Here is a 24,438-nt window from a genome sequence, read left to right as displayed (position 1 = left end):
CGGTATACCTTACTTTCAACATCAATGAAAATAGATAATTTGAGTTTTTAGAATATTATTTATATTTTATTTTTTCAAAAAATATATTACATATATTTTATTCATAATTATATTTATATTTCACAATAAATTTTATAATTTTAAAAATATATAAAATATATTTTATACTATTAAATTTATATTTTACGGTATATACCTTAATTTACGGTACATACCGAACTTTGGTATTAAGCGGTATATGAAAATTCATACCGTTACCTTACCGAAAGATTTCGGTAAGGTATTATACCGTACCGAAAATCACGGTATACCAAAAGTTCGGTATTTTCGATATTTTTTTGATTCGATAAGGCCGGTATTTCGGTCTTTTTCCCCAGCCCTAGCTCCATATTTTATAATTGGTGTTAGTTCCGTAGAAACACGCAAAAATAAATTTGGATTTATAGTATAATTGGAAATTTTTTTTTAACACCAAAAATTAAATTTAATGTACGGTTGAGATGTTCTTATTACGTGTGTTTCTCTTTCTTTACATGAAAGGAAATTAAACTACATTTGACAAAAAAAAATTCGCACGCATAAGTAAAGTTCTGTATCTTATTTGAAATAAACTAAAAAATTCTTGAAATATTTTATACAAGTTCAATCTTTGTACTCATCTTATAAACTCAGTAAAATAACTAAACTAGATCATTCTATACGGGTCTGTAAAATACTGAAACTAGGCCTCAATCGTTGGGCCTGCTTTATTCGGGCCTAAGCGGGACTAATAAGCTCCAATTTTGCAAAATTTTAGGAATATTTTAATAATAATTATGAAATTTTTTATATTTGAGAATTTATTTCATGTTTTAATTTCTAATTTTTATTTTTAACTTATTTATCATTTTGATTAAGAAATATACTCCATCATCTCATAAAAATATAAGTACTTTTGTCATTTTAATTTTAGAAATTTTTTACTCGATAACTTTTTTTCTCTCTAACAAAATTGACCATATTCTCTACTAACTTTACTCACTTTTTCTTTCTGCCTATCTACCTGTCTTATTTATCAATCATTTATCAAAATTTATGTAATCTCAATATGGGCTTATTATAATGGAACTGAGAGAGTAAGTTTCTTTTTGCAATTTGATACAATCCAGATTTTATAGGTTATCAATTCGGTTATTGGAGTCGTATTTAACCAATCATTGTTTTCTTACATATTATAAAAATGGCTGATTCGGTGACTACACAAAAGTGCAATGAATAATGATAACAAATGGCTGATTTGTTGAGTGCGCCAAAGATTTAATGAATGTTCCTCATAAGTCATGATAAAATAATAAACTAGATCATTCAGTGCACCTTTTCATGTTCTACTCCCTCTATCATGCTTTAGCAGTCTCAATTACTTTTGAGCACTCATTTTGTAAAAAAGAAACTCCTCCGTCCCTCAAGAATATGCATTCTTTCTTTTTTTAGTCCGTCCCACAAGAATATGCACTTTCTAATTTTGGAAAGTCTTTTCTTTTTAATGAGGTGAGACTAATTCTCCACTAACAATACTTCATTTACTTTTTCTCTTTACATAATTTTACATTAAAACACATGCCGACCCCAAAGTGCATATTCTTTGGAGACGGAGGGAGTAAAAAATAGTTAAAGTAGAGAAATGGTAAGTAAGAGAGAGAATAATGTAAATTAGACTCTTCTCTACATTATTTTCTAACTTACTTTACCATTTCTCCACTTTAACTATTTATTACGGAGTATCATTTTTACAAAATGAATGCTCAAAAGAGACTGAAACTGCTAAAGCGGGACAGAGGGAGTACTAATCAGACTGGATATATTCAACATGATTGCCAATTAAATTAGTACTCCTAACTTTTAATTTCTGATTAATCTCGATTTTGAATTGGGATCCCTAGGCTACTCTACCTATTATATTTCGTTATTTAAATGAGATTTTATATAAAAAAACAAAAGAAATTCAAGTTTTAATAGTTATAAGGCCATCTGCATCTGCGGACGCGGGCTGCGGCTGCATTGCAGACCATATACTGCCGCTTATCCCCATGTGGCTGAAAGCCGGGCGCTCACGGGACCCTTGTGGCACCCGCAACATTTTTTTCAATTTATGGAATATTTATTAATTTAAATACCCCAATTCTATCTATAAATATCATCTTTTTTTCGTACGATCTTCTCTCTTTATGTGTAAATGCAGTTAATTATACAAGCATAATAGAATATTTTAAGGAGAAGGAAAGCGAGGGAGAATGTATTAATGTGCCAAGCCCTAAGAGTTGTTTCCGATAACCCACAATGGGGCAAAGCCACTTTTTGGCGGCCATTTCGTATGCGTCGATCTCTATTCTTGCGTACAGCGAACACGATGTTGGGTCGTGGTTAATATTTTTAATGCAATCGGGTGGGGCATGATCTTGATATTGCAGAAGTGCACAACTATGATTAAGCAACTAGGAGTGGTCGAACGCCGATGTAATGTACACATGCATATTCTTCCATAAGACCATAACATGATAATCGAGGATGGAGAATCTACGACATATGTTGGGAGAAGAACCAAGACCCAGCTAGGGAGTAGCTCGCAAAACCTAGACCCATGGCGCGCCACCGTTTTTCTAGGAGCATATGGCCTGACATGCTTCCATTCATGAGGGGTGGGCTCATGACCAACTCCAACATAATATGATCGAAGAAATTTGAGCACATAACGATTGAGATTTTATTTTAGGAATTTAAATTAAAGGTCACACTTGTGGGATTGCACATGATTTTAGAAGGTTTGTTTCGTGTGTTGAGTGAAAAGAGAAAATATAATTTTTATATTAATATATAGAGATTTTTTTTCAAAATGGAGTTGTGACATTTTTAGTATACATGACAAATTAAAAAGAAAGTGAGACATCTTTTGTGAGATGGATAAAGTAGTTTATAATGATTGTGAATAAAATATGTTAGTGAAATGTACAAATAACGAAATAGGAGACATTTAACTGAGACTTGATGGGATAATTCATAATTGTTAAATTGACTTCATGTCTATCAAAAAATGTTTTTATTACAACGATTTGTAAACAAACAAAATAGCATGTGAGAGCTTCCACTTTCTCGACAAAGATATGTCAAAAAATACTAAAATAATCAAACTTTATCAAAGGGAACCTTCATAGCAGTTTCCAATAAGCGCCTGGTCCTGTCGTGAGTTTGAAGCTTCTGATTTATAGTGCGTAAAAAAACTAGAGGACTTACAAGTTGAAAAGTTACATGTTTATGGATTTTTTTTTGTCTCTAACTTTATAATTTAGCAGTTAATATCAGTTCCCAGTGATGTAGAGAGCAATTAAGTGATGCTCATTTTCTTCACGTTAAAGTAGGAAAAACCACGTCGACGATAGACCAAAATTGTCTATAAAACTAGAGAGAATAAAAATGATGATATAGAAAAAAAAGTATTCATGTGAATTGAGATTTGTTTCGATGTTATTAATCAATATTCTGAAATCATTGGTGGATGATGGGGTTTGGGACACCTTTGGAAATCAATATTCTACAATTTGGGTAGTGTTGGTTCTCTTCTCCTTTTACTCGATTCGAATATCTCAAGCTCGCATTCTGCAAGTGCGTTTCCACAGTTTTAGTGTTGTGGTGTTCGTCTCGTCTCCTTTTTATCGTGTGTGTTGGCCGTATTTTGTGGTAGCATGGTTGTCCACTTACCCGGGCTTCTCACCGGAGTCCTCCATTGTTTGGAAGGGGTTCTTAGTAGGAGCCCCGGATATGACATAACATAACTATAGATTTGGAGATGGAGAACGTGCTGCATGGATGGGCGATGACACCTAATCTCATCATTAACCTTATGTATGAATATGATCATCAACCTTCTAAAATAGTACTACATGTTCTCATGTTCATATAATGTTTCCTTTATCTTGTACTACTCGTATAGATACTTCATTATTCTTTTTATGTTTAGGTTTTATTGGACTATGCATGGATGGTGTGACATATATTGTGAACTTCAATTTGGGCTTGCTATTTAATCACCCGGGCTGATTTAATTGATGGCCCGTTTCATATATATTGAGGCAAAAAAAGTTTCTTTAAATAAAATTGGTATGATGTGCTCCTAATTAACTGGCATATAGTAGTACAAACTGTTTTACTTTTATTTTTATTTATTTTAGAATTAAGTGAATTCAGTTTGTGGCTGGCGATGAGCCACGTCAGTAAGTCCCAATGCTATGGAATTGGACATATAATATCAATAATTTTGACTACTTGTGGGCTATCTATCAGGATTTGGAATCCATCGTAGTTATACACTGATTAAACTGGCCCTCAAAAACTGATCTTACCTCATTTGGGCCTTGCATGGGCCCATATCTGTATATTACAATAATACAATAATATTCGTTTTATATAGAGCCGATAATTAAATTGTGCGGCTTGAGTCTTTATCAGATCAAGTCAATATCGATCCAACCCAATAAGGTCAAACCCTAACCTAACTGAATTCATTAAGTTTTTAGTGGATCTCAACCCATTAACTTCGTGCGTGTTGGGTTTTTGTGTCATGTCGAAAATCGTCAGCCTGCCTTTAACGTTAATATGTTATAATACGAATAGTTTGACACTACATGATAACGACATCAACATGATATTACATGATAAAATATAACATTACACAATTAAAACATGTTTAGTGATTTTTCCTGCTTCAAATACTCAAAAGGTTTAAACCACATTTTTCAGAAACCATTTTGTCGCTCTTTATTTAATGAGTAAACTATATAAACAGTTCCTGATGTTTTAGTCAGGGACATAGATAATCTATGGAGAATTTTATAGCCTTTTTGGAACTCTTGACATTTTTTCGACCCAAAATGTCACCTAAGGCATGAAGGACATTTTTTTCACTTTCCATTCAAGTGCTAAATAGTACTCCCTCCGTCCCACCATAAACGAGACGCTTCATTTTTGCACTCGTTTTGAAAAATTGATACTATAAAATAGTTAAAGTGGAGATAATGTGATTTCTCTACTTAACTATTTTATACTCCCTCCGCCTCAAAAAGTAGTCTCATTTATGGACGATACAGATTTTAATAAAAAATTGGTAAAGTAAGAGAGAGAAAGAGATAAAGTAGGTCAAACGAGGGTGATAAAGAGAAAAAGTGGGTAAAATATGAGAGATTGGAGAAAAATGGGAAAAGTATGAAAGAGAAACTTTCCATTTATAGAAATGAGACTATTTTCTGTAGACATTCCAAAATGACAAAATGAGATTATTTTTCGTGGACCGGGGGAATATAATTTTTCAAAACGAGTGCAAAAAAGAAGTGTCTCACTTATGGTTGGACGGAGAGTGTGATATTTTGTTGAACTTTCCAACCAAGTACTCCCTCTGTTCCATTAGTGTTTGACACTTTTTTTGCCCTCGTTTTGAAAAAATGATACATCTCTCCTATTAAATTGTTTAAGTAGAGAGAGTAACGTAAAAGGGGAAAATAATGTAGTAAGAGAAAGAATAATATAGAAAAGAGTCTTAGCTACATTAGTCTCCCCTCTTCCATCACTCTCTCTACTTAAACAATTCTGCCCTCAATAATTACAAAAACTTTTTTAGATAGATTTTATATACTACACCTAAGTCTGGGTTATTAGATCATCTCTAATGGTACACTAAAATTTAAAATAGGATTGTATTTAGCTCCAATAGTACTCCAAATTCAATATCATTTTCTGTTTTTGAGTGAAAAATATCTATCTTTAGGTTTACACTAAATCAAAACAATTTTTTTTAAATCTGTAAGTAAAAAAAGGCATAATATAGATAATATTTTTTTAAGTTTGAATTTAGTCAAAAATGTTTAGAGTAAAATTATATATAATGTGATATTTACATTAAAATAGATTTGAGTTTAGTGTAAATGGTTGGAGATCCTTCGTAGCTAGGAAGGATTGGAGTTTATGTTATGAGTGACATGCCGATTTGAGCCATTTTAAAACACAATTAAGTCAACATGATAATTATGTAAAATGGAATTTAAATCTTAATTTTTCGTTGACTTCGTACAATTTCATAAAATTAAAATTAGAATATAAAACCATAATTTTTTTATTTTGTTGCAATTTCCCATGATGGTCAAAGTCCAAATTAATGTGGCGTATAACTCGTTTCAAATAAATCCATGTTACTTTATACTCAAAATTAAATAACGTTGTTTTGTAACTTTTGTCCAGCCGTTTTGATGTCAAGTTATATTAGATTTTTGACATATTAGTCGTGATTTTATCTATTGTAAGATAATTGCAAAAAGTTAATAAGTTATGGTTTTATAATATAATTTTAAAATTATAAGATTAATCAGAAGTTAAGGAAAATTGTGATTAAATGATAATTATTCCTATAAATTGAAGTCTTTCTTGTTGATAATTCAAGATTTTTATTTTTTATTTTTAGTGAATATATTCATCCGTTATACACTAATAGATGTGTATTTCTTTTTGGGACGTTTAATTGTAATTGAGTCAATTTTATTCTTATTCCTACTTTATTTTGATCCGTCAAACAAAATTTGTCCACTACAAGGACTATTTTTCATGGACGATGTGAGTACGTTTACCATGTTCTCAAAAGTTTAATCAAACTATAGTCTGCCCCCACAACTTTGAAAATCTATTTAAAAAAGAGGGAACATCTTTTTTGGTCACAAACTTTGCCAAAGTATCATTTTAGGTCCGTGAACTTTGAAAATATCATTTGAGGTCCACCAACTATAGATTAATATCATTTGAAGTACTTTTACTATTTCTAAGTTTTTTTGGACGAAAATACCCTCAATACCTTAAAGTGTATATATTTTTAATAAATTTATCATATACTCATATTTTTTTATAAATATCTTTACAATATATTTTTGACTAATTTTCTAAATATAATTTGACCTTAAATATTATCACTTAATTTTGTGACATGCAAGTAAAATTGCTTCTTCATTTTTTATATTAATTTTTAAAAAATTGAATAAAGAACTTTTCTTTAATAATAAAAAATTGAATAAAGATCTTTTCTTGCATGTCACAAAATTAAATGATAATATTGAAGGTCAAATTATATTTAGAAAATTTACCAAAAATATATTGTAAAGATATTTATAAAAAAATATGAGTATATGATAAATTTATTACAAATATAAACCCTTTAAGGTATTGAGGGTATTTTCGTCCAAAAAAACTTGAAAATAGTAAAAAGTACTTCAAATGATATTAACTCATAGTTGGTGGACCTTAGATGATATTTTCAAAGTTCACGGACCTAAAATGATACTTTGGTAAAGTTCGTGGACCAAAAATGATGTTCCATTTTTAAAAAATCATGAAGTTTGGATTTATATGCAATTTTCTCAAAGAAGAATCTGCTTGTTTAATTGTGATATATTGTTGATGTTTGAGGTGACATCCACACTTGATTTTTCGCATGCAGTCAAATACAATTTCACAAACTTTTTTTAACAGGACTATTGCAAATAAATTCAGGTTTGATTACTTTTCTAGCTAATTTATAAAATAGCCGGAAAGATCACGAAACGAATTTTTTAATAATTTACCTACTAAAAATATCATATTAAGTAGTAGTAGTAGTAAATTACCTTTCAACTAAATTCCAAAAAAACTTTACTTTACAACTCATTTATTAATGTAATTAAGAATATAGATGATTCGTTTTCAATAAGGTGAAAAGTAAAAGTCAAAGTCCGGCGGCTTTCCGGTTGAAATATAGAGACACGAGTCGCAGAGGATCACACATCCAACGGCCCACAATTAATCGGATCATTATTTTAGTAAAAGCAAGTCTTCGTCACCGGCTTCTGATTCTCGATCTTCTCTTCTCTTCTCTTCTCTTCTCTTCTCTCACTCGCCCCCAAATTAATTGTGAGCTGCAGAGGTTGGCTCGCTTCAACACTTTTGCTGCATTTTGCTTCAATCGCCTCCGATCGGTTGAGTTTTTTTGTGAGTATATCAACTCGTTCACTGATTCCAGCTCGACTTAATCCCAATTTCGCCGCATCGTTGCTTTTTTTCTTTCAGTTGGAACTGTTACTAGTAATAATTCAGTTAATTCATGCATTCAATTTTCTTATCCTTATTTTGCGAGATCTGATTCACTTTTTCCGTGCCTAATCGAATGCCAATTTTTTTTTGTTGCATCGTGATTTCCCCCTCAATTGAATTACAATCAGATTAGGTGGTCCTCAACTCCACTTTGTGAATGTTTTAGGTGATGAATAGTCTATAACTTTTATTGGCAAAATTGGCTTGATAGCATAACCTGCAATTGGAAGCATGCGAGTAAAAGAAGCTTTGAAAAGCTTACAGCTTAATTAGATAGAATTTAGACTTCTGGAGTCAATTAGGCTACACAGGATTTTGGTCTGAATGCAACTTCTCTCATTGACGTGCTATCTTGAAGAAGTGTGTATCAGGTCACAATTTTTTCTCGGGATAAGCTGACTAGAAGCAATAATTCGTTGAGTATTTGTGTCTATTTGAGTTATATCTGTATGGTTAACTTGTTTTGGTGATTTCAGTTACTGACCTTGTGGCTAACATTTTTTTCCCATCAAAGTTATTTGTAAAACATGTAAACTTACATCAATAGTTCTCTTGCTCAGCGGATATCGTGACATTTGAGGAGATCATTTGGTGTAACGGAATATGAGTTGTCTTGGTTGTTGTGGGGAAGATGAGATCAATAGAAATGCTGATGGTGGAGGCCCGTATCCAGTAAAAACCGCAGCTGGTAATTTAGCAGTCTTTAGTCTTTCATGCCTTCCACATGAAATATTGGTAGATTTTAATTTCTTTTTATGTTTAAACCTTTTTCTGAAATTTTATACATTTAATTTTACTAGGCGATTCAACTGATTAAACATTATGCTACAGGTTGCAGTATACAACAACCAGTTTTATTTCTGGTGTTTATCTAATTGGCTTTTCTTAAAACTCATATGCTTGATTCTCAAATTTTGGAAGTTGACCTTTTTGTTCCCACTGGGGTTATCTATTTAATATTGGATTTGATACTAGTCACTTTTTTAATTGTGAAAGAGGTGTTAATTAACCAGGGTTGGTCCGAGATCTAGTAGTTTGTACAGTTATGGCAACTTATTTGCCGGTAGAGAAGTCCATTCCACTTAATCGACAGCACCATTATTGTGTCCCTAGTGTTACTTATTTGCTTTTCTTCAGCATGATTCCTTTTTTTCTTTTTTGTCAAGAAGAAATGTATAAACCAAGAGTTGTTTGGTAGGCAATGCTGGGAATTATCACACTGCTGAAGCCACATCTAAAGATCAAGCTGTGAAAATACAGCCTATTGCAGTCCCAATAATTCCCGTGGATGAACTCAAGGAAGTTACAAGTAACTTTAGCACAGATTCTTTAATAGGAGAAGGGTCATATGGAAGAGTTTATTACGGAACTCTTACTAATGGTCGAGCTGCAGCCATAAAGAAGTTGGATGCCAGCAAACAACCAGATGATGAATTCTTAGCTCAGGTCCTTTAAGATTTATACTAATTCTTGTGCTAGGAAGAAAGTATTTGATATCTAACATGTCATGCATTTGAACTTTCAGGTATCTATGGTGTCAAGGCTGAAGCACGAGAATTTTGTGGAGCTACTTGGTTATTCTGTTGATGGAAATCAACGTATTCTGGCATATGAATTTGCATCTAATGGATCTCTTCATGACATTCTTCACGGTTTGTTAATCACCTAATGCAAGTCATTAAGTTTCTTTTGTTTTTTTGCCTTGTGATTGAAATGAAAATTTTCATGTAGTATAACACATAATCACAAATAATCCTTTATTCAATGAGTGTGGTCGCTTTCTAATGCATCTTGTTTATGTTTTTCTCCCACTATATCATTGCATCGTGTTGTGTACTGTGTAAACAGTTTTAAGATAGCCAAGCATGTGCTAACTATTTACTCATGGAAGCAGCGAAAGATTCTCTATAATTTGATGTCTTGGGCATTCTTTAGTGGCATTTGGTTTAGGGCCAGAAACTCATTGAACTTCATACGCTTCATATCATTGATTTCTCTCTCTTTGTCTCTCTCGGTCTCTCCATTGTCATAACTATCTTTGAAATATTGGTGAAGCATTTTATCAACTAAGTTTGCTTTAGATGGTAGTCATGCTACTGCATAACTATAACAAATTTGCGCCCTAAACCCCATGGCCCAGACCACCTATAATGGAGGAAAGGAAAATAAATGATTCATATTAAGAGGTATGAGTTGCAATTTTAAGTATCTAATTTTATTTTCAGGAAGAAAAGGTGTTAAAGGAGCGCAGCCTGGTCCTCTTCTTTCTTGGGCTCAACGTGTTAAAATCGCTGTGGGTGCTGCTAAGGGCCTTGAATATCTTCACGAAAAAGCAGACCCTCATATTGTCCACCGTGATATAAAGTCCAGCAATGTACTGATTTTTGACGAAGATGTAGCTAAGATTGCTGATTTTGATCTATCAAATCAAGCTCCTGATATGGCAGCACGTCTTCACTCTACTCGTGTCCTTGGGACATTTGGATATCATGCTCCAGAGTGAGTTGCTTTCTGTTTTTCACATACACACTTCTTTTCACCTACCCATTTTCTCTGATCATATACATTTGCTACACATAATGTGTTCACCTCTTCCTTTTTTGTGATATGGCAGATATGCTATGACTGGACAGCTGAACTCAAAGAGTGATGTTTACAGCTTTGGTGTCGTCCTTCTGGAGCTCCTTACTGGCCGCAAACCCGTTGATCATACATTACCTCGTGGGCAGCAAAGCTTAGTAACATGGGTACTGGACTTGCCCCCATCCCATGCCTAAATTGCGCTACAAAACACTCTTGGTCTTGCACTATTTTGCATTTGTAAGTTTGTAACTCTGTTATTGGATGTTTCAGGCTACACCTAAACTGAGCGAAGATAAGGTTCGGCAATGCGTTGATGAGAGGCTACAAGGAGACTATCCTCCTAAGGCTGTCGCTAAGGTAATGACGAAATCTCCTTATAAACTAAAACGAATTACATTTTGATATGGAGCTAATTTGTTAAGTATACATTGCAAGCTTAATCTCGATACAACATGATTGATTGTAGCTGTCCAGTATACTTGCTAACTTAATTGAGGCTAGATCAATAACAACTTCATTTAATGTAAAACTATGTATCATGTTGAATGCAGATGGCTGCTGTTGCTGCCTTGTGCGTACAGTATGAAGCCGATTTTCGACCAAATATGAGCATTGTGGTTAAAGCGCTCCAGCCTCTGTTAAATACTCGGGCTGGACCTACTGGTGAAGCTTGATTGACATGAACCCTGAATCAGAAAGATATCCTCTCTCTCTCTCTCTCTCTCTCATGTTCGTTCTTCATCGTGATTGTTTAAATTAAACAAGAGTCCCCTGAGGCGTGTATTGTTTACATTGTTTTTCCTTGCCAACGCAACGTGTATTATATAAGGGTAAATTGCTTCAAAAGTCATGAACTTTGTCAAAAGTGTGGTTTTTTCCATCAACTTTAAAAGTTGCATGAAAAGTCATGAACTTTACCGGGTGTTGCAAATTTCCCATCCAACCCGACCCGGTAAATTCCGGCGTAAACTAATCCTACATGGCTTGCCGGAGGCGTGATATGGCATATTTTCCGTTGGCGGCGTCACAGATCGGGAATTGCAAACGGGAGTGGGAATCGCGAGCCCTAAATCGTGTGGTCGTTTAATTCAATCGAGCCCTAAATCTCGAAATTTGGTTTAATTTAATTAAATATGTATAAAATGATGTCGTTTTTAACAGTGCAAAACAACGTTGTTTTATGTATTGCCGGAAAAATATGCCATGTCACACCTCCGGCAAGCCCTGTAGGATTAGTTTGCCCCGGAAATTTACCGGGTCGGGTCGGACGGGAAATTTGCAACACCCGATAAAGATCATGACTTTTCATGCAACTTTTAAAGTTGATGGGAAAAACCACACTTTTGGCAAAGTTCATGACTTTTGAAGCAATTTACCCATTATATAATGACTTGAAATTCTATGTATGTGACATTCTTTCAATATGTGATATTTGCCTACCCTTTTTCATATCATTGTAAATTTTGTACATTACAAATATCGAAATTTGGAATTCTGAATTTTATTAGAGCATTCACAATAGTGACCTATCTCCGGAGCTCGGAGCCCATCTCAGACCATATCTCCCTGCAATGAGAGCCCATCCCAGAGCTTATCTCAGAGCCCATCTCATTTCCACATCATTATTATTTTTATATATTTCACTTGTAATTATTGGTTTAAATTAAAGACAACGCAATATACGACAAAAAAGAAATTAATTAAAAACAAAATAAAACATTATACATTAAAAGAAAAGATAAAGATAGAAAACATAATAAAAAAACAACGGAAGTAGAAATCGCGAAATTTAGCACACTGATACACCAGGCTCGTCCTCCCCGACACGACCCATTAACCTTATGAATTTGGGGCAATCCTTCAGTTGCATATATATTTTCCAGTACTTGAACCCCCTCGCATTGCCATCGTAGAATTCGTGAAATTTTGCACACTCATACACCAGGTGTTTCCAATGCTTGCGTAGATCGTCGGGCTGGTGTGTCGGGGCCCCTGTGGGCTTTACTTGTTCGTATCTTTTTGTGACACGCCCCCAGAAACCGCCCTCTACAATCGGGTCTTCAGATATCTCTATCCAACAATGAGCAAGAGCAATCGACTTCTCTATGGAGTAAGTACTCATTATCCGCCCAACTTCAGACGCCTCCCCGAGTGTCTCCTTTTTCTTCCCCTTCATGTCGGACACCTTGTTGCTGAAGTTCATATCACCGTGGAGAGAAGTAATAAAATTGAAATTGAGATTGGAAAGGGATGAATGTGAATTGAAGGAGAATGAGGTATATCTAATGGATTAAAAATTGAATTATATATTTTTTTAAAAATGGATATTGGCTCTGTCATCGGCCCGAGCCCCTGCAATGGAGGCCCATCGCAGGCCGATGCGGAGCCGATATGCTATCGGCTGGGGCGATCGATCGGCTGATAGGCGGGGGCGAAGGGGAAGGGAGATGGGCTCCCTCCCCACAATGGTGACCCATGCTCGGCGATAGGGGGGGCGATCGATCGGTTGTGGCGATCAGCCCCATTGCTAGTGCTCTTACACGTGCAATGAGTATTTGGTATGCTGAAGACGAGGGAAATGTGAAGTTTGGGTGGACTGAATATGCAACAGTGTTTTTGGTACAATAGAATTATAGGTTTGATTTTGAAAATGCAATCTCTAGTTCAAATTTAATGGTTAATATCACATAAATATTTGAATATAGAATTGAATTCCAATTTCGTATCATTTTCCTCTCTTTTGTCTCTGTTGTGGTCTGAGGCTCGATCTTTCGATTTTGAATTACAAGAAAATTACAAATCCATAAAATCATAGACTTTTCTAACTGGTGCTGTTGAACATCACTTGAAGTCTATCAATTGTATTTATAACAAAAATAATTTTAATCATGAGAATATTTTTTTTGAAAAGTATTTCTATATACAAGAACAACAACTCTTTTTAAGCTTATGTGAGGGAGGGCTCACATATATTTTTTTACCAGTCTTATTGAAACATAAATATTTTACAAGGACAATACAAAATCTATACATCTGAGGACAAGACTACTACTATTCCCCATTTGAATTTTAAGAGTGGTTTAGAATTGTTATATTACCTTTATGAATGATCAATATAAGTATTTTCATTTGTATTTAATATTAATTATACATGGGCTGAAGTTCATGGGAGAAAGGGATTGAAACAGGGATGAGCCTCCTTCTGTCTTTGATAAGCCCTAATAAATATGATTCAAACAGAGTTATGTAAGGTTAGGTTATGCAAACAACATCAACCATACAAACACTTGATTTACCCATTCCAATACCATACCTCGAAGCAGTCGATCCGCCAAGAGCAAGTGCTCCAAATATGATTAAAAGAAAAGGAGCCGATGCAGCTCTCATACTGCCTCGTCCACCCTTTGAGTTTGGGACACCACTCCTCACCACCTTAGAGTAGTAGGGTGATGCTGGCCAACGAAACAACAAATATAAATGTCACTCTTCGCTCTATCAAATCAACCACTTGACGTAATAGATTACCTGTTGGAGCTCTTCTTCTGCTTCCTCCTGCAAATTCCCATTCATAGGGAAGTCAGTGTCTGTGGTTTTTAACATCTAAAATGATGCAACAATCTTATCTTTAATCAACAATCCTTGTTTCTACTTGTGAATTGATTAGAGAATCAACCAACAGCCATCACTGATAATTCAAGATTGCCATTTTACCAACAAAGCCAGTTCATTAGGAGCTTAGTTGGAATCTACTTCCAACTCATAACCAACTTTCAAGATTGCCATTGTACCAAAAAACCAATTCACGAGGAGCTGAGTTCAGATCTACTTTCATCTCATAACCTACTTTCAAGATTGCCATTGTACCAACAAAGCCAATTCACGAGGAGCTAAAAATTTTCCCACCAATTTACAAATAGTTATCCCCTATGCGGCACGGATACGGATACGCGTATCAGTATCCGAAGGATACGGATACGCGGATACGGCTCTTTCCCAAACAACCCGATACGCGGATACGTTTTAACTATTTTTTTAATAAATAATAATAGTGCATAATAAATTACAAAATAGATATTCTAATGTTATTATACAAATAAAAATAATAAAATTACAAAATATTAAAAGCTAAAGTCAATTTCTTTTATGGTCGATTACACCACATCGATTTTTTGGTTATACTTATCCATATTACCAATAATATTGATCAAAATATTTATTTATAGTTACAAAATTAGACAAAGTTAATGGAGTAATAAATTGGCCCAAAAAATGAGCCCCAAATATACTCCTTTTCCATCGTGACTACTTCTTGCCCAATTCATTCTCCCATTTCCAATTTTCTTCAATCCCTAGTTGAGGCAATAGCGGCGCCTCCCCTTTCTTCTTCTTCTTCTTCTTCATATCCGATTAACTGTCAATTTTGTTCCCAAATCGGATTGAAGTTCGTAAATTGAAAGTTGCGAAGTTCTTCGACAGAGATGGACGTTGATTTCGAAGAGGAGAACCTCAGATCTTTGCAGATAGAGGAGGATGAAGGCCCAATACGGCCCAGCTCGCGGATACGCCGAAGGATACGTATCGAATCTGAGGTTTCCCGGCCCAATACGGCCCAGCTCGCGGATACGCCCAGGATACGTATCGACGGTGTATCCGTTGCGTATCGGTATCGGATACGTATCCGATACGTGATACGGCAACAGGGTGGCGTATCGGTGTTATATAGGTTATCCCACTTGCTTTATAAATTAGGGAGCCTTTACTAAGAATGATTAAAAAAATTAGTATAGATAATCCATAGTTTACTAAGATGGATTGAAACGTCGGATATCCTAAAGTTCTTGATGTCATTTGAGATAATTTTGCTTGTTTCATCTATTGATGAAAAGTAAACTCCATTCACTTATGAGAATTACTAACACTATACTAACATATAGTGTAGGCAAATCCATTGTTTACTAAGATTGATTAACTTGGGATATCCTATGTTTTTTATACTATTGTCTATCATCTGATGCTGAGCTAAATCTGCTTGACTCATATCTCAATGAAAAGATGGAACTGCATAAATCAGGATAAAAAAAATAGTCAATCATGAAAAATAAACACTCCTTACTTATCTCCTAATCCTATTTTTCTCAAATCAAACATACTACTACAAATGAATCCAATTCATAATTCCAATTTCACATATTGATCATGATGAATAGCAAAAGTTACCTGAAGAGTTCAACAAAGTGTACGCTTCTGAGAGCTGCATTCATCAATCAACAATTAGTAGCCTGGCCATCAAAGATTGAATAACCCAAACAAAATTTGACAAACCAATTTGAAATTGGAGTCGGCTTGGGCTTTCAGCTGGGGCGGAAATCGATCGGGGTGAGTTTCCCAAACCTTCCTTCTGTAGGCGGACTTAATCTGCATACCAAATTAAAATTAGAGGTGAAATTAGGTTTGGATTGATAGGAAATGTGTTTTGGTGAACCTGAGATTGGGAGGGGACGGAATTAGGGGGAAATCCCAGCACGATCTTCGCCTCGTCGTTTTGCATAATGCTTGACTCGATTCTGTTTCAAATTGGAGAATCGGAGTTCGAAATCGGAGCCGCCGCTTTTGAGTTTGAGACGAGCGGTGCGCCAACCTCCACGTCCCCATTTTTTCTTCCACTTTTGGTGATGGACTATTTCTTTTTCTAGAACTAACTGTCAATTTTAGTCCCTTATATTTGCCTTAAAATTCTTTTTGGTGATTTATGACTTTTTTAGTCCATAATATATTATTTTAATACTTTTTTGGTCTCAAATAAGATCACAAACTTAATGTATGAGAGTCAAAAAGAATTTTATGAAAAATGTACGGGACCAAAATTGAACTGACCTAGATTATAGTAATTAAGTTATTAAATTGATCAAACATTTTGACTGTTAATTTTAACAGAAAATGATTATTTTAGACTAAAATAATATATTTTGGACAAAAAAATACTAAAATAATATATAAGGGACTAAAAAATCACAAACTTAATGTAAGGGACCAAAAAGAATTTTAAGATAAATGTAAAGGACCAAAATTAGATTTTAGTCAATAAATTAAGTTGAGGCTATAGCCTAAAAAAACGAATCTTGTCTACTTTATTATTTATGTTACTTTATCATTTCTATACTTTTTAACTATGTATTTTTATTTTTATAAAATAAGTGTAAAAAAGTAAATGGGACTCCTATTCGTGGACGGAGGGAGTATTTAGTACTATACTCTCCGCATCCCCAAAGAATATGCACTTTGGATTCGACACGAGTTTTAATGTAAAATTGATAAAAATAAAAGAGAGGTAAAGATAAAAAGTAATTAAAGTATTATTAGTGGAGAATGAGTCTCACCTCCATAGAGAGAAAAAACTTTTCAAAATTAGAAAGTGCATATTCTTGTGGAACGAACTAAAAAAGAAAGAGTGTATATTCTTGTTGGACGGAGGAAGTCGATAGGAATTTATGAACATGACAACCCTTGTTTATTTTAATTAGATTGGAATATAAAAAACGCTGAAGGACAAGATCGGCATTCTCTATATTTAGTCTATTACCAGATCACAATGTTACTCTATGAATATTGCAGTGTTATGCGCTTGCATCATTCGTAATATAGTTTTTTTACTTTATCAGATTGCATGTTACTCTATAAATACTAGTTTTACCACCCGTGTTATGCACAGGCCAAAAGATTTTCAAAAAATATGAAAATATATTTATTACGAATTAAATGAAATTAAAAAAATATATAAACATAATGAAAAAATTATTGAAAAATCATGTATATAAACTTCAAAGGTAGACCTTGTATTGATAAGATTGTAATGATTTAAAGAAAATATTTCTACGTCTACATGTATCAATCTATCAATATACCGTAATGAAAGGAAATCAGGAAAGAAAGAGAAATATTTTGTGTGTATACGATATACACACATAATGAAGAAAACTGTTCGAAAAAATAAACTGTTTCACACATATTCTCAACAAAATAGTAACAAACATCTCTCTAACACCAGTAACTCATACATTTTGAAAGACTTCTTTGTAGACAATATTCAAAGTTGAATCACATCTACTATCATTCTCATCCCCACAAACTAAAATCTTCAAACATTCACTACTTGTCACTCTAGATACAGCAACATAAAGTTGTCCATGACTAAACACCGGTTTTTTTAAAAATAATCTAACATGCGAAAGAGATTGGCCTTGACTTTTGTTAATGGTCATTGTATATGACACATCCAATGGAAACGAGCGTCGTTGGAATCTGAATGGTAGCCTTGGATCAGACGGTATCAAGGACATACGTGGTATGAAAACCTTATGACCAATATTATGCCTCCCCAAGACACGAGCCTCCAAAACATAATCTCCTAACCGGGTAATTACTAATCTGGTGCCATTACACAAACCGTTAGAATGATCTATGTTTCTTAACAACATCACATGAGTTCCAACTTTCAACATCAATTCATGATTAGGTGTACCTGAACACTTCAAATAATTCAAAAATTCGACTGAATGTATGTCAGCAGACCCATTCGAAGCAGAATCAGAAGCTGAAATGCCATCAGAGCTCAAATACACTCGACCCTGAGACTGATCCAACACGATCATGAACTGGTTAACCTCATCAACAATATCAAGCGTGAGAGCAAGTACAACACGATCATGCAAACAATTGCTCAACTCCTCAAGATCCATATAAGAAGGATAAATCTTCTCAACAATGGTTTTAAGAGGATTTCCATTATTATACAATACAACATCAGATGGAAGATCAATAACGACTTCACCATCATTCGGACCTTCAACAATTCCATCACCTACTGAAGCAACCCAAGAAGAAAATTCCTTCAACTTAGAAGCTTCAACAGGGGATTCAACACTCAACAATCTCATGTTTTTGGTCAACCTTAATACTGTACAACCTTAATACTGTGGCACCCCGGAAAATTGTGACTTTTTTTTTATTTTTTATTTGATGGCTTATTTTATTTTAATTAATGTGGATGTTGAATGAGAATTTCTTTTGTGGAGATTGAGTCTCTATGTGTTTGAGTTAATTATGTGAAATTAGTTGTTGTGAGTTATGTGAGTTAATGTGATTAACCTTCCAGTGTGTGAATTAAATTAAATGGGATAATGCATAATCATTCTAGCCATTTTATTTGAAATTTTCGGCCTTTCTATTTATTGGAAACAATATTTTCTTCTCGGATTTAATTAATTATTTTGGGATATTTATCCAAATTAAATCCAAACCAAATTATGTCATCCCTCGAGATTTTTGAAATCTCCTAGTAATTAGGAGAAGGAATTATTTTGTGGATTTAATTGGTATCTTATTTATCTCCTTCCTTGAATTAAAATCCAATTAAATCTTACCATATCTTACCAAATTTAAATCCTATTCCTATTTGATTTGAGGATTTAAGTATATTTTTTTCCTTGATCTCTCCCATTCCACACGCCTACTTTCATTTTTAATTGTGGGATTTAATTTTATTCCCCCACTATTTAATTATTTTATTTAATTGTGAGATTTATCCTAGACTATAAATTAAAAGAACCCTAACCCTAGCCCTCATATTTTTCGCCTCCCTCTCTTCTCTCCTCCCACACGTTTTTTTTTCCTCTCTTCCTCTCCTCCCCCACACGTTTTTCTCCTCCCCTCCCATCTCTCTCAAGTGCTCCAAATCAATTCTTCATTCTTGCTTCGATTTGGAGTTTGAAACTCAAGATTCGTTGAGGAATCGAACCACTCGTCGTTTCTACCGATTGTTTTTCAAGAGAAAGGTATACTTTGAATCATCCTTCTCATTCTTATCATTGAATCCATAAATTTTGAACCTCTCATGCATATAGTGAGTGTAGAGATCATAGATCTCAGAGTTAATCGGTTGAGATTGAGGGTTACATGAGAAAATATATGTGTATGCGTTTATTGATGTGGATGAATGAACTTGTGGATGATTCGTTGGTGAATGATATGTGAATATATGAGAACATGGTGGTGAGATCTTTTAAAGCATGATTATGTGTTGGAAGCATGAATATATGTGTTTGGATGAATGATAGATAAACCCTAATTCGAATTTGCGAAGCATGAAAACTGTGGTGTTCGGACAGTAGATTCCGACGTGTGTTTGACCAATCAAACGATCTTATTTTGGCACGAATTTTTAACTGAGAAAACTTTGAGATGTCTTCTGTGTTGTTTATAAATTTCAGCCTCTTTTGACGAAAGATGAATTTTAAATAAATTTTTAAGTTAACTGCGCAGTTCTGTCAGAAATTGTATTCTCGTCCAGTGAGTTTCGTTTTTGATTTGACCGACCTGAAGATGTGATTTTGATGTGAAATTTTAATTGGATAATCTTTGATGTGTCTACTGTATTGTGGTAAATTTTCAACCCCAACGGAGGTCGGATGGATGTTTAATGATTTTTACAAAATGATCGCGCAGTTCTGCCAGATTTCTGTCATGTTAAAATAATACTTGTTGTCAAGTTTTGAGTGAATAAATGATACATGTGTGATTAAGGAACGTATCTTATGGCGTGGTTATGTGTTATACGTTGAGGTATACTATGGGGTGTTTCCTTATATTGGTGAACGTTTGGGATGTGTAATTTAAGAAAACGATGAAAGGAACGATAGGACATGCATGATAAATTGTATTGATGGAAGGCTGATTGTGTTGTATTATGTGGTTATGATGTTGATAAGGGTTGTTGTGCGTACGTGGGTACGAAGAGAATGGATTTCAATAAAGTTGTGAACCGTGTTTGTAAGCAATCGAGGTGGGCTTTCTTTAACTAAACTCTTTTATTTTTCCAAAGTATGATTGTGGAGCTATAAGGGTGGTTTAAAGTGTTATGTCATGCCGTGATTGTTTTGATGTTGAGATTGTTGTCTGATGCCTAGTTCGTTTGAGCTTGCTCCGTTAGGCTATAGGGCTATGTTGAGATTGTGCGTGATGCCTAGTTTGTGAGTTCGCTCCATTAGGCTATAGGGCTATGATAAACGAATTCGGGTCTAAATAGGGCCGCAAACCCTATCAGTTGTGTACACAGAGGGGATCGTGAGCCGTCCTTGCTAGTCGGCCGGTCTCGTGGGCGAATAGTGTGGCCACACTTTCATCGCACTATGGTAAGAGGATGTGATTGATTGATTGACGAGAAAGTGGGGAGATTGTTTTGTCTGACCAGACTACGAAAATGTTTTTGTGTTCTCGATGATATTTCTTAACTATATGTAAAACTCGAGTTCACTGGTATGGATAACATAACTATTATAAAATGTTTTCAGCATGAGCCCATTGAGTACAACAAGTACTCAGCTCTGCATTTCTTTTTAAAATTTTCCAGGTTGAGCGGGATGTTGCGATGGATGTTGAGTGAGTTTTAGGAATTCCCGGATGCGTCGTGTCTTCATACATGGGCGTCATCCTATGGCTCTCCTTTGATACTTGTTTTTCCGCTGCCTTGTTTCGAATCGTTCTTGATAAAGTCTTTCATTTTTCCCCACACTACGTTATGACATAATTTACCTTGAGACATTAATCTGTTGTTTAACTATTCGACAGACCAAAATATTTCTTTTTTAAGTTAATTGGGTTTTCATATTCAATCTCGTCCTTTATTGTTGTTTTTCATTGCGTCCCCTTTTCTTCCCCGCTCCTTAGTCCCTCCCCTCGTCACGTTTTCCCCGTCTTCACTATCTTTAGTTAGGGCGGTCGTGACAGACTTCACCATCATTCGGACCTTCAACAATTCCTTCACCTACTGAAGCAATCCAAGAAGAAAATTCCTTCAACTTAGAAGCTTCAACAGGGGATTCAACACTCAACAATCTCATGTTTTTGGTCAACCTTAATACTGTACAACTACTCCAAAGATATGAAGAATTAATGGTGGCATTCACAACACTCTGTCGACTCCCTTTAGGAACAACAGGTAAAATTTGTCTAATTCACCACAAAAAACTACAGTTTTTCCACCAAACGGTTTGTCCATATTGGACCCACTATACACACGAAGAATATCTCTAAAAGTCCTATCCATGGCTTCTATGCAATGTTTATGAATCATCGGTGTTTCATCCAATGTTTATGAATCATCGGTGTTTCATCCCATATGATAAGCTTGGACCTTATGATAAGCCCAGTAAGATCCGTCCCTTATTTTATATTCCACACTGAATCTTCATTCACATTGATAGGAATCTTAAAGCGTGAGTGGACGGTTCTACCTCCAGGTAACAATAGAGATGTTATGCCACTGGACGCAACATTTAACACAATACCTCCCTGCGAATGAATTCTTGTTGACAAAGACTTCCATATGAATGTTTTAACAGTACCTCCATAACCATAAACAAAATACATTCTTCCTTCACTATTGACAGACGACATTATCGTATCATGAACATTACGTTGCTCATCCGTGAACTTCGAAAGATATTCCAAATGTTCTCTCCCTAAAGCTTCACGATCATAACACAACTCATCGCTGACCAATGTATTCTGAGATGTTTCAAAATACTGGGATTCTGGATACGACATACCATGGTAATCTCGCAAACTTTTACCAACATTCTTCAACAGTTTCTCAATCTCAGCCAACACATAATTTTTAATTTCTTCATCATTTAGCACCAAACCTGGCGTAATAAATATAAGTATATTATTAGGGCGATAAAACATATTTACTAAATTTAAAAAATACAAAAATATGATGTCAAATAAACATTACCGGGCTGATTCCTCAATTTTCTTTGGTTATAAACAACGTCATCGGACAAATGTTTCCAACACTTTTGCCAAACTACATCCGGACGGGAAACAGATTCAGATGACAACAAACTCACAAATAGCAATCTCAGTGAACAGGTGATAGCCCTCGTCACAAGCATGGTTTTATAGGGGTTTATTACACTAACTGAGGTGATAATGTGTGAAAAAGTGGGGAATTTAAGTGTGCATGTGCTAAAAAATGTTGTAGCGGCAGAATGCAGGAACAACTTGATCAACTCGGAAAAGAAGCGAAAAATGGCCAAATCTGAAGACAAATTGATCAGTTGGAAACAAGCAATGGAGCCTGCCCAACCGGCAAGTTGATCAAGTGGAGTTCACCACATGAATGAGTTGATCAAGTGGAGTTCATCACATGAGATGACTGAGTTGATCAAGTGGAGTTCACCACATGACTGAGTTGATCAAGTGGAGTTCACCATATGACTGAGTTGATCAAGTGGAGTTCACCACATGAGATGACTAAGTTGATCAAGAAGAGCTCACCACATGAAGACTTATCTGCTGAATCATCCTCAATTACTGCAAGGGTAAAATGGTCAAATCGGACGAGAAGTTACCTTAGGGTTGAAGTTGAAGCCGCCCTTTAAATAGAAGCTTTCCACGATGAAGAGCAGTGCTTAACGCTACAGTAGTTTAGGTAGAAAGCTCTAATAGGCGGTTAACGCCACCTTAGCTTAGTTTTAGTTTAGTTACTATTGTCTTAGCTTAGCTCTGTAGCTTCAACGGAGGAATTGATAACTCCGACATCGGATTTACATTTTATTTCATGTTTTCAAGACTTTAATGTAGATTTACAGTGTGTTGGCCATTTCAATGGTGGAATTGACGCCTCCATCTTAGAAGCTCCTTCACACCTCGCTTTCTAGTTAGATTTAATGGTTTCGGCAGAGGAATTAACGACTCTGACGTTGGATCTCCACTTATTTCCAGTTTATGAAGCTTTGGTTTATTTTCATGTTGATGATGTTATTTACTCATGTTTCATGGATGCTTTTCGCAATTGGTGGCTTAGATGTTGAGATCTAGTTGCTGCATATGATTTGCTCTCTTGTTTTGCTCTAGTTTAGAAGTAAATTTTTTTTCGAAGCTTGCTTATTTTCTCCCTGCAACCTTTCAATCTCGATCTTGTTTTAAGCTGCAAATCCATTACTCTTGTTTCTGAAATGATTTCAAGCAAATGTTTGTTTCAAGTTGCCTTTAGTTTAGGAATTTTCATGTCAAGTCTTTGTCTCATCTCATTATTTTCTCTTGAAGCTTTCAAAACTCTCTTTCATGCTCCCTTAGTTTAGCTTAAGCTCCCAATCTCTATTCTCATGCTTTACATTCAAGTTTCCCACTCTAGTGTTTAGGTCCATGTTCAAGTGCTTAAGGCGTGGTGGCTAACACCAACCCCGTGTCATAGAATCGATCTCGAGTATGTCCCTAGTCTCTGTATTTCGACCCCTCTCTTGCCGCTTATACTTAGTAATATTTGTTGCAAAAGTGGAAAACTATAAATATTGTTGAAAGGAGTGACATGTGCACATGACACACGTGCAAAACACCTCTCTTCAACGGGCAGAGGACCAAAAACAAGCCTCAATAATTCCATCAATATACTCTTTATCATCATCCAAAAATCCCATAGCAAAGCATGCATCGCGAAATGTATCATACTGAACACCATTAACAAACCTAAGATCTTCAAAGCATGTAGCTCCTTTAACGACATTCAACAGACATCTCAAGTAATACATATCAGGGCAACATAAAACAACCTCCTAATCGAATAACGTTGCCAATGATTTTTCTTCCACACAAACTTGCTCGAAAATTCCCCATATGTCAAATTTCTTCCTTCAGAATAAATCTTATTTGTCTCCATCCAAC

General features: G+C 34.9%; 3 protein-coding genes across 3 annotated transcripts; 1 reads left to right on the top strand and 2 right to left on the bottom strand.

Moving 5' to 3' along the window:
* The first annotated feature begins 7,780 nt into the window (after positions 1-7,780).
* Positions 7,781-11,566, top strand: LOC121790365 (pto-interacting protein 1). The gene is made up of 8 exons (XM_042188606.1): positions 7,781-8,031; positions 8,694-8,821; positions 9,332-9,579; positions 9,659-9,785; positions 10,359-10,632; positions 10,748-10,880; positions 10,987-11,073; positions 11,268-11,566. The coding sequence occupies exons 2-8, from the start codon at positions 8,737-8,739 to the stop codon at positions 11,388-11,390; spliced, it is 1,077 nt and encodes a 358-aa protein (XP_042044540.1). The 5' UTR covers positions 7,781-8,031; positions 8,694-8,736; the 3' UTR covers positions 11,391-11,566.
* Positions 11,567-13,654: 2,088 nt separating this feature from the next.
* Positions 13,655-16,376, bottom strand: LOC121790354 (chaperone protein DnaJ). Its single transcript, XM_042188599.1, has 6 exons — positions 16,199-16,376; positions 16,039-16,131; positions 15,934-15,967; positions 14,242-14,268; positions 14,030-14,168; positions 13,655-13,934 (listed from the first exon to the last, which is right to left on the bottom strand). The coding sequence occupies exons 1-6, from the start codon at positions 16,262-16,264 to the stop codon at positions 13,880-13,882; spliced, it is 414 nt and encodes a 137-aa protein (XP_042044533.1). The 5' UTR covers positions 16,265-16,376; the 3' UTR covers positions 13,655-13,879.
* A 1,760-nt stretch (positions 16,377-18,136) lies between these two features.
* Positions 18,137-18,650, bottom strand: LOC121774987. The gene is made up of 2 exons (XM_042171920.1): positions 18,236-18,650; positions 18,137-18,141 (listed from the first exon to the last, which is right to left on the bottom strand). The coding sequence occupies exons 1-2, from the start codon at positions 18,648-18,650 to the stop codon at positions 18,137-18,139; spliced, it is 420 nt and encodes a 139-aa protein (XP_042027854.1).
* Positions 18,651-24,438: the final 5,788 nt, after the last annotated feature.

The sequence above is a fragment of the Salvia splendens genome, chromosome 2 (genome assembly GCF_004379255.2).
Source record: "Salvia splendens isolate huo1 chromosome 2, SspV2, whole genome shotgun sequence".
NCBI classification, from domain to species: domain Eukaryota; kingdom Viridiplantae; phylum Streptophyta; class Magnoliopsida; order Lamiales; family Lamiaceae; genus Salvia; species Salvia splendens.
Note: the sequence above shows the minus strand (reverse complement) of the source record. Positions and strands in the feature narration are given on the sequence as shown.